This window comes from Brachycentrus maculatus, unplaced genomic scaffold (genome assembly GCF_059751285.1).
Source record: "Brachycentrus maculatus isolate JH-2025_06_01 unplaced genomic scaffold, ASM5975128v1 h1tg000005l, whole genome shotgun sequence".
NCBI lineage: Eukaryota > Metazoa > Arthropoda > Insecta > Trichoptera > Brachycentridae > Brachycentrus > Brachycentrus maculatus.
This window is the reverse complement of record NW_028280760.1, coordinates 2,035,857-2,047,500: the sequence shown is the minus strand read 5'-3', so window position 1 is coordinate 2,047,500 and position 11,644 is coordinate 2,035,857. Positions and strand designations below refer to the sequence as shown.

The window sequence follows — 11,644 nt, the reverse complement described above, 5'->3', positions numbered from 1 at the left end:
TTATGCATATTATACCACCATATTTCGGAGAGCATCTAAATTTATATTAAAAAGTTATTTCCAGTCTAATTTCTTTATTTTAAGTATTAATGTAAAATAGAATAAAGATGGGCCTTTATTAAATATATTTAGTTTTTTATTGATTACACTTATTGTCGAGTAAATATTTTATAACTTGACTGCTTCATCAAGTAGAATTTTTCCTGTCAGATTTTATGTAGTGGTAGAAACATTTTTTTTAAATAATAAAATTTTGCATTTTCTGATTGAAATATAAAAAAATAAACACTTGTATAAGACCCATTAAAAAAAACTGTATTAATGTAAACACGACCAGTTTTGAGAACTTCATATGAAAATACAAATTCTTTTAAAAAAATACAATATCTTTTGTATTTTTACCTGTTGATGAGAATATCCATAGTTTTTAAAACTTATCGTGTTTACATTAATAAACTCATCGATGGTCTTATACAAGTGTTAATTTTTTTATATTAAAATAATCATTTCATTCCACAAAGTTAATGCCAAACATATACATAAATAAAACCTATTTTCCGATTGTAAATGACTCATTTGTCATATTTTTAGTTTGTAAGGTAGGTACCAAAAATTACTTAGATTAGATTAGATTAGAATGTGGAAAAGTTTTATTAGATATTATTTGGATCATATTTTTATATGTAGAGTAATTAACATATACATATAAATTCGTAAATGTATGAAATTTTATTTAAATACTTATAATGTTTTCTTCAAATTCGAAGATTGAGTAAGAATATGAGAAACTCTCCGAAAAAAAACCGAGTTGCAACAGTATGAAATCAAACTGTGGACCTCGAATCGGGAATCTCACTTCGGCTATATCATGACACAAATTTTTACTATGGGTGAAAACTAAAGTATTTCATACACCATACCGTGAATTTGAAAAGAGAGAAACATAACGCATTAAGTAATACACACGATGATTTTACTTATAAAATGTCGTTATTATTGTTAACTATTTCAGAGATTTTTAAGTAAGTCGTGAATTAATGAGTTAAAAATAATAAGAAAATAATGAGTTCCTGTCATTTAATACGCATGGCAGTTTTGTTAAATTATAAATAAAGACAACAGAAAGCGCACATACTGTATAATATTTTTTGTGTCTTTCATTTCACAAAATATTAAAAAATTAAAACATAAAAAATGAAACATCAATTCAACAAAGCTAGTAGCTAAAAAAAACTTGTAAAACTATAAATAGTAGCTATCAAGAAGAATGGTGTTCGTCATGAGAAATATTTATTACAGAGTGTGTTGCTATTACGTTCAATAGATATCGCTTCCATCACGGTAAAAAATGCTGTTTTTCACAAAAAATCTACTTTTACTTATCAAAGGTGTATTAAAAACAAACATACTAAATGCAACTGTATGTCAGAATAAAGCAATCTAAGGAGATTTAATATTTTAAACACATGAATATTTATATTTTTTTATATTCTGAAAGTATGTACCCATCGTAAGAAAATATTAAATTCACACCAAAATTTCAATTGTACCCTAACTATTTACGTTTATGCTAGCCATTATTGAGCATTTTCTACTCCTTTGTCGTTCAGTCTACTATTAATAACAGTAGACTCGTGTACAAAGATAACTAGTTTTCCTATGCCGATATATATAAACGCATTATAGTTATGTATGTATGGTACACTGAGAGCGTCATCAGGGCGCGTGAAGAAAGCAATACAGCGACGCGAGGCTCTGCTAATGTATCATACCCTTCCCGTCACTAGATGTAATATTATCACATACCTGACTTGTCCTTCTATGGAAGCTGCATCGAAGAAGGAGCACAAACACTTATTAAGCAAAACGATATGTCACAAATATTATGAAATATGGAGCAACTAATCTTGGAGATAAATAATTATTTTACTATGTGTAATAAAATTATTATTTGAAGCACATATGCCCAACCTTTTTGGGCTAGAAACTACTTAAGATTTTTTCGCGATCGACTCTGAACAAGTTTCTCACTAGAAAAGACTTTAAAAAAATCAAAACATCTTTTATTTTGAGTTTGAGTAAAAAATGTGTTTTTTTTATTATTATTCGAATATGTTATATTGTATTTAAAGTATTTTTATGGTGACACCGGCAAGCTGATAACTGTAACATGTGACGGGTCAATGATACACCGCATATCCAATAAATACCAAATTAATTAATTCACGATAGTTTTGGGAATCAAACAAATTTTGCTCTGCGATTGACGAAAATTAATACTTTATTTTATGATTTTAAGAAATTAATTTATATATTGTAAAAGCGGTTTCGCCTTTCGACGGTTTTGTCGCCTGTGCCTTGCATAAAAATATATTTGAATCGCAAATCGTGTTTTGATTTACATTCATATTAATAATAATATATTGTAGTTGTAATATGCATAATATTATGCAACAGTTAAATATTAGTTAAAATACAATACATAAATGTAATATTAAGTTACATTTAAATACAAAATCAAAAATAGAATACATATTCATAATTTTCGCAACATTTTTTCAAATTGTAGATTTGTAATATACTTGTGTATCGTGAACATTTTGTGTTCCTTTGTAATGGATTTTTTTACAGGTTCCTGAAATATTTGTACCTACCATGAATACATATTCCGACATTTTAATTTATTTAAAAAAAATACACAGATGTATAAACAAATTTCTCAGTGGTATACACACACACACTTAATTCAAGATGAAATGTTCTTATGATACCGCTTTTACTATTAAGAAGCTGGTACCTTCTACACTATACAATACCTTAAAAGTAGCTATTCGTGTGAATTTCTTGAAACGCCTACCTCTATCTTTATTCCGAGAATAGCTAATGGTGCCTTATGTAATAATGCGTTCACAGAATTTTAATAAAAACGATATCCCCATCAATGTAATACCATGATTATTTCTTGAAGAAACGACTTAATTAACAACAATCACTTTTCCGCAGTAAATAATAACATAAAAATAAATGTCTACCTATTTTCTGTACTCTGAAAATTGCTACATAGAGCTAAAATAATTTATGAGATTAAATTTATGTGAGAATTATATAGAAACTCGTTTCTTTGCAATTGATTTCAGTATGGTCATTGGTAATTTCGTACAAAAAACGTTTTCGTACAAAAAAATCAATCCTGTTTTTTGGAAACAATTTTGCGTAGAACGCAAAAAAACGTACGTATACGAAAAATAAATACAAAAATAAACCTATTCATTTAAAGAATACATAAATATTCTTATTTTTAATCTTTAGAAATATGAATCTGAAGTAAACATTTTTTAAAGTAGAAAATATGGACGCGTTTATTTAAAAAATGATACCTTTGCGAAAAATCTAGTCCTTTAAATATATCCAAAAACTACTCTACTTAATCTACATGGACTCTTTACGTTTAATGTACTTTTCTGGAGATACATTGGAGGTGCTAAAATTTGTTAGGAATGGCTTCCTAACAAATTTTACATAAACGTATTATAAATAAACGCATTTTCAACAATTCATTTCATCTCATTTTTACACAACAATACAGCAGTACGACTACTTAACAAAGTTTAAACGCTTCTAATGCGTCTCCCGAAGATAAGTGATTTCTCGCTCTTACTTTTGGCCTGTAATATATCCGTATCAATTTTAGAGCATTTTTTTCAACTCAATACTCCTTGTTGACGGCAATATAGCTAACCGCTTGTTCCGCCTATTGCAGATGCTATGAGCAGCAGGCGCCGCGATGGGTAACGGAGGGTCCCACGCGGCGGGACACGCGGGGGCGGTCCCGGCCCGCCAGCCGAACCACTGGCAACACTCGCTGCCCAGCGATCCCCAACTCAAGGCGTCCCACCTCAAGGTAATTAAAAAAATACTTCAAATTCAATTGAATACATTTTATCGACATTTTTTTTTCTAGTTTCGAAGCTTCCTAAAGCCTTTAAAAAAATCAACTGAAGATATATCGCACTTCCGCTTTTGATGTTGAGAAACAAAAAATACAAATTATAATTTTTTTTTTAAATCTTCTTGTAGGTTTTTGGCCTGTTTTGAATAACAAATTCAATATATTCAAATCTTCTAATCGTTTTTAAATCAATTAAAAAAGTACTTTTTAATTAATTTAAAACCCCATTACTTTTTTCCTCTCTTTATTCATACATTTTCTTCATAAACGAAATGTTATATGTAAGGCATATAAACAAGTACTATTACGTTAAAATTATCATTACCACTCATTTTTCTGGTGATGACCTTCATTCCAATCTCTTTTGCATCATCGGTATCCTTATTTAGTTTTTTTTTTATCATGCACATATTAACGATTTTAAATTAACAATATGTATCCTTTCGAGGTTTCCCCGTGTTGCATTTTTTTTAACAATACTTACTTAATAAAATACTAGGTGTAGATTCGTTGGTTTTCTTGTCATGAGTCATACAATCATGGATGATGTAGCTGATGATCTATTTCGTTTCTCTCCATCTCATTTATTCACTTATTATCATCCTTTCATAAATAGTTTACTTGGTGGATAATAAGAGTAGGTTATAGAGGTCTATCAAAGTTCATTTAACCAAACCGTCGAAAAAATTGAAACGCAGGACTGATTTATTTATCTTCTTATAATTATTGATCATATTACAACCGCGTCAGTTCGGTGCGATGCACTTTGTACCGTTTGGATTTGGATATAATTGAAGAAATTGTCATGTCCAAAATATGTAGTCACTGAATATGGCAGAATCTGCGTAATTTTTTTTCAGTGATCTTACTTTATTTTTCAGGTGTTGCCTGACATAGACCAGAACCCCCGCCTTCGCAGCACCAACAACGGAGCCATCCTGCACTCGGGGGGCACCATCAGTGGGCGGCGTCCCCTCTCTCTAGCGCTCCCACACGACAGGGACCCGGTACACCATGTCAGTATAATATTTATTACTACCTCTATCAGTTAATTTTTTTTAATCCACCACTTTTCAATTTTATTCAATCGTGTATTAAAATTTCCAAGTCTGATTCTGTCGTTTTAAAGTTCTAATTTTATTATTCGTTTCGATTAAACTCGTGTAAACAAAACGTTGTATTTTCAGGAATTATGTTTATTGGAAAGCTATAGCTAAATATATCTTATTATTCAATCTTGCCTCTTTTGATTTAGTTGTTTGAATAAAGCAAATTGAATGATGTCAATTTATCTATCCCGAAATTTGCTCAATTTGAAAATTTTCTATTATATTTTGCCAAAAGTGGCTACAAGATAGCGGTTGAAAAAATGTTTTTCGTGTTGTGGACAAAGGTTTGTCTCATATATTAAAGAGAGTGGTTTATTAAACTTAATTTTTGTAATTACTAGAATGGAGTTCATCGATCAAAAAGCATCACACAAGAAATATATGAAGGAGAAAGACAAATGCAACCGAGGTTTTCCTATCTCTCGAATCAAAGAGATCCTCTCCATAGGTCGCATACACATTTACATCTAGAGGAACCCATTCAAGGTAGAGTTTAAAGTATTCATTTTAATATATCTCAAAAATGTATTTTTCTTGAATTTATTTCTTATTCTTGAATTATATTTATTTAAAATATTTAACATGTTTTCAGAATCATTTGGTGTACAATCAAAACGTTTCGGTTCGGAACCAGATCTTCGTAACAGTCAGGAAATAATACCATCAAAAACAAAAGTTAAAAATATGAAAAAGAAATACAAAGCTCCACCTCCACCAGCGCAGGTTTGTTATATGTGATTTTTCTCTCCAATTCGTTTCAATTTACGCGACTTACGTTTAATTTTATTACTCATTGTTTTCCCTTGCAGACGCAAGGCAGCTCCTCGCCGGATTCATGGAATGCTCCTCACGCGTACGACCACCGAATGCCACAGCCTCCATCGAGAAAACTACGCCTCTTTAAAACGAGAGCCGAAACAAAAAAGAACTCGAAGCACAATCACGATATTCAGTCGAACGGATACGTTCAGCACTCGCAGGAGGCGATGAGGCCATACGAGATGGAAGGCCCGAGACACCATCCGAATGATATTTTCGAACAAAATAGATACAACGAAAGAGAAAAACTTCTCAGGTCACCTTCTCGAGATAGAGACGAGTACTTGAAGTACCCCAGCAGTAGAGAAGAAGATATGGTGCAAACTCAATCATCTCTAAAAAGAGAAGAAAACATTTTGCAAACAGCGTTTAGTAGACAAGAACTCATTAGAACTAAGCACTCTCAGCAAAATATGTATAAAGAAAAAGCGAAGGGTACAGAGTCTAGGTTCGAATCGAATAAAGGTTTCAGAAACTCCGAACGATTCAAAAAGCAAAGTACCGATCCTCTCGTTTTAAGAAGAGAAAAGTCATTCGATAATAGCCTAGTCCAAGAAAACTTAAACAATATGAACGGCGTCAATAGGATGCACAACGAGCGGAAGATACTCTTAGACAGTCAAAGTAAATTCAACGAAAGAGAAGACGATACTCAAATAGAATATAGGTATAAAAATAGGGAAGATAAAACTGATGCCATAAACCATAGAAAATCTGCACCAGCACTCGGCTTGTCCAATGGAGTAGCTTCTGCTGAATTTCAAGCGGAGCTGTTGATGGCCACAAAGAAGTTGAGGAGCGTCAATAGGCCGAGTCCCGATACGGGCGAAAACAATGACAAATACAATTCCTCAAAATCAAACCACAGATCGGAAAATGATTCTAGGTCTAAAAATGCACCAGAAGAAAGAAAAAATATAGACAAAGTTACCAAAATAGAAGAACGAAAAATCAAAAACATCGAATCTAGTGCTAGAATTACTTCCACTCAATTGAAATCCAATAATACCAACGACCGCACTAAACAATCGAATTCAACAGATCGCCCATCGCGTATTGCTAGAGAAGAGAAAAAGGAAAATGCGAACAAGGCGTCTAAACTGAATGGCGCGAAGGTTTTACCTAACGATAAGGTCATCCGGGAGAACATCAGGAACAGAAGAGAAAGCAGAGTCCTGGCGGACAGGGGACAGGCGTCGGGGAAGGAGTCGACTCCTGAACAATCTCCCAGTAGAATTAAACAAGATGCTGGATGGGACAGGCGAGTACTTTATTATTATTCGAAAATAATTTTCCCTAGCGATATCCAATGAATGAGCGAACCCAGAGATTGAATAGACTGGCAATACATGATACATCATATAGAAATAATACATGGATTTAAGAGAAGAAAGGTTTTTTTAATTATTTTTTTTATTAAATTCCATCTTTTAGTTAAATATGATAAAAAGATCGATTCGTGACAGGGTTAAGAATGGATGAATAAATATGACTGAATAAGTATGTATGACTGAGACTTACTGACTTATAAAAAAGCAAGGATCCTAAAATGGTTTTGCTACGTGTTGCGCATACCCATACTTCCATATTCTTTTTCATCTATGTTGAGATAACAAAATGAAAAAATACCTTCAAGTGGAGAAACCCAGATTTGTTAACAAGGATTTGGACACACCCAAAAATGTTGTTAATTTTTACTTGTTATTCTCCAGCTCATGTTTTTAAATATTACATCGGCTTTCTTTCTCTCGTTTGTTGACATTCGTTAAGGATGAGGGGTATTGTTGTAATGTAGAACAGTCGAAGGAACAATAGTCTCTTATTCTTTGGTCCAATATTGTTTTAGAAATCAACAAAATCAGCCGAGTAAATCATTTTACTTCGGCATGGATAAGAGCATTCTGCCCGCGCCAGAGCCAGAGTTGGACGCGCACGAGAAGGTGCGCAGACATCTGCAGATGAACTACAAGCCCTTCCCCAAGACCAACGGCTACCCGGCTGCAGAGGAGATGGTGCATCCCACTACCAAGCACGACTACAACACCAGATTAGATCTACCTCAAGGTACCAATTTTCTTCGTCTTATTCCTTCTTATAGATCCGAGGATCTGTCTGTTCCGTTACCCGTCTCTTGAAACGTGAACTGGCAGCTGTCACGCCGTCGCTTTGGAGGTCTTTTTCCATCTGAGTTCTCTTGAAGAGCAATTCGAGCTTGTCTATTTTCTTGCATTCTTTTGACATGGGCATTCCAGAATCGTCTTCGCTGTTTTCTCCGTCTGACTATATCCTCCGTACTATGCATTTTTCGAATTTCCGTGTTTCCGTCAATCCCTTAACGTGTTTCTGGTTATACACCACTATGTTCTCATTTCTGAAGTTGTAAGAAGAAATTTGATTCTCGCCGTGTCTGCTATGGTCCATATCCCATATGTGGCCATCGTTCTTACACATGTCTTGTATATATTTACTTTGTTCTCCAATATTCATGAGCTTCTATTTTTTCTTCACAATTTATCATATCAAGGTATCAATTAACACTCTGTAATTATGACGAATTCAACTCCTAAAAATATCATGTCAACAAAATATCTAACATGCCATTGTTATGACACTGTAGCATTTGTTTGGCCGATGTGGGCGTCTCTGAATTTCAAATATCTATATGCGAGAATCATCGATGAGTCAGCAATTTTACAGTAATGTCGATGATATTCTTTCTTTTGTTGAAATTGAGAAATATTTTTGCAGGCGATAATTAAATCCTTTCTTTCTTTGCCGAACCCCATCATTATTTATTTCTGCGCTTAATATTTTCTTCGTGACAGACTTTAGACAATCGGTACACCAACATGCAAGCAATAATAATATACGCCGCTACCATACCATTCAATTTATTTTACTGTATTTATCACAGGCGTGAAAAAAAAACGACTTTGACAAATTGTTGGTGTTATACCATTTTCAAGTTTATTAAACACGACTAGTTTCAAGAACTTCATGTCAGTTTATACTTTCAATTGTTGATGTGAACATCTGTAGTTTTCGAAACTAGCCTTGTTTACATTAATAAACTCAAAAATAATATTTTATAAGTGTTTTATATAAATAATTTAATTATCATGTAATTCACAAATAATTAATACCTAATCAATAAATAACATGCGTTATTAGTCGATCCGAAGACTAACCAAGGGGTCTCCCGAAAGGTAGCTCATAAATGTGTGGGTTAGGGGGAGTGGAATGAGAATAAAGAGGGAAGTGACAAATTTTACAACAAAACTAGATTTCGAATCAAACAACAGAAATTGGTTAATCGGTATATTGGTGAGCGAGATTTTAGTTTAATACCTACTGAAAATGTTTCCTCTTTTAATACTAACGTATCACGTCGCTTCCCGCAGGCAGAAAAAATAGAACGGAACACCAATCTGTCTTTGCAAACAATCTTCGTCTCTTCTACATTCACGCATCTTCTCACACATGCCCGCCGATTATTTCTACTCGTTTAATACGATGATTGTATTCAGGTTCCTCGGAGTCTGCGCTGTCGAGCGAGCCCGAGCCGGAGGACCTGATGTCCTCGGAGAAGAACCCGCACGGGATAGCGCTGCAGCTGCGGCCGACGCTGCCCAAGAAGCAGCTGGAGATCCCACGCTTCTCGCCCGCGGCCGCTTGGCGCCAGCTCGCCTCGCTGGAGGCTGCGCCGCCGCCCGCGCCGCCGCCCGTGCCGCCCGCGCCGCCCGCGCGCCCCGAGCGCCACGACAAGTCGGGCGACAGCGGCATCTCGGGCGACGCTAACAACGACGACACGGCCAGCCCTCCAATCACGAGGAGGGAGGTGAGTCTTCAAACTCTTCAAGTCTAGTTACATCGGGCCAAAACCCACATTTGTAAAAAATACCTGAAGAAGAGACGGGAGGAACGAAAGGCAAACGGGAAGGATCAAAGCCCAAGTCAGAGACAAATTGTAGGAAACGAGGGACACACCATGATATCAATATCGACTGACAATTTCGAGTTGAACATATCAAAATCCCCACATTCATCGTAGAAAATTTGGATGAACGATGAATGCAGGAACTTTATTTAGAGTTTGTTTTACTCACGGAAAGCGCTAAGGTGTCAATTGCCCTGCTGATATTTCACTGGTTAGCGAGTATTTTAGGTTTATTTATTCTGACTTCTTTTCGCCAAATGCGATATAACCACTTTAATATGGAAGGGGACAAAATGGATTATTATGTATAGAGGTGTATTTTAAATCGTTATTTAATGAAGAAAATCTATTACATACATTTTTACTAAATTCTTCCATTTTTTTGTTATAAAATTCAAAATAATAAAACCTTCTCTAGATTTTGTTTTTCAATTTAACTAAGAAACATGAGTATTTTTTTTTTACGAGCTAAATTTTAAGAACTCTTGCGAAAACCAATTACCGTAATAATATATTCATTGTTTGATAGGAACCTTCCAAGCGGACGCTACTCTCCGCCTGGACCCCGCAACAGGACCTGGAGGAGGAGAGCAGCTCGGATGCCGGCGTGGACTCCCCGCGCAGCGCCAACACGGAGAGCGCCCCGGCCAAGTTCTCTGCGCGCCAGCAGGTCTTCAGCCTCTCGCTGCCGCGGGAGACGCACCTGGCCCAGCTGGGAGACAAGGTGCGGTAACTCTTCCATCCTCCCTTGCACCCGCAGCCCAGCCGAGAGCCCGCTCTGATGTGCCGAGTAGTCCAAAAGTGTTTTATGTCTTTCCGACTGCTTTCAGAACAAACAGTTCCAACAGCCCTTTAACAGTTTGCAAAAGTTGAAGAAGTCCGTCTCTGGGGCCATCGGCGTGGCGCTCGGCGCCAAGCGACCGGAGGAGGACCTGGAGGAGGACGAGGGCAACGAGCAGACGGAGAGCAACTGGTTCCTCAGCAGGTCGGCGCCCAACTCGCTCAACAACGGGCTCAACTCCCACAACTTAAAGCTCTCGACGGCCAAATCGAACGACTCGGGACAGCAGCAGACGCCCCCTTCTTCGGACCAGGTACGTTTGCAATGCTCATTTTCATGTGTCAACAAATTTCTGTTCACAAATCTAGGTGTGTCCACTTATACCAATCAAAGTATATATCCTGGGTGTACTGGCAAAAAACGTTAACTCTAAAATATGAAATTTTGAATTGATGATGCATATTATAAAGTTTTCAACGTTCTATAAACAGGAAAAATACACAAAGTAGTTTGAAATGTTTTGTATTAAAAGTAAATTCAACTTTAAGTTTGATAGCGGATATTTTGTTCAGGCTAAAAGCATTAAATAATAGGGTTTATTCAAACAGGGATTTTAGACTTAATGTTTTTTTTATAGTGTACCTTCTAAAGTAGAGATGGATATTTAAAAGAAATAAACCCCAATCTCTACTGTAAAATTTTACCAATTTCCTTATAAATAAAAAACTTTTTCATCGTTTTTTTTACTCATTTATTAAAATATATTAAGAACCTGGATTGCTGAATTCGCCGAAACTAATTCGTAAAAGTGTTTCAATTATTAACTGCTGAGTAAAACACAGGATGTAATGCATTAAGGCCTATAAATTCCTTCAGCAGTTCCCGCCAGAGTCGATAAAAAGTATATTTTTTGTAAAACAGTTTACAGGAGTTAATTTACCTGTTGAGATGGTGGGCTTTCTGTAAAAGTACACGCAAAATAAAATAACATATAATTCAACTGATGATACCTTTCCGATTAATGGACATTTTTAAAGGATTTAAAAAAA

At 35.3% G+C, this 11,644-nt stretch overlaps 1 protein-coding gene across 5 annotated transcripts in view; it reads left to right on the top strand.

Moving 5' to 3' along the window:
- The window catches only part of LOC148313829 (uncharacterized), a 143,644-nt gene that overhangs the window by 103,342 nt on the left and 28,658 nt on the right, over positions 1-11,644 (top strand). For 4 of the 5 annotated variants that reach the window (XM_088257019.1, XM_088257035.1, XM_088257043.1 and 1 more), the window contains 9 exons: positions 3,761-3,901; positions 4,831-4,965; positions 5,400-5,544; positions 5,651-5,781; positions 5,868-7,138; positions 7,724-7,941; positions 9,405-9,715; positions 10,344-10,538; positions 10,609-10,908. In XM_088257019.1, coding sequence (XP_088113145.1) covers positions 3,785-3,901; positions 4,831-4,965; positions 5,400-5,544; positions 5,651-5,781; positions 5,868-7,138; positions 7,724-7,941; positions 9,405-9,715; positions 10,344-10,538; positions 10,609-10,908 — 2,823 coding nt within the window. In that variant the 5' untranslated portion in view covers positions 3,761-3,784. The remainder of the gene's footprint in view (positions 1-3,760; positions 3,902-4,830; positions 4,966-5,399; positions 5,545-5,650; positions 5,782-5,867; positions 7,139-7,723; positions 7,942-9,404; positions 9,716-10,343; positions 10,539-10,608; positions 10,909-11,644) is intronic. The other variant, XM_088257027.1, reaches the window with a different exon arrangement.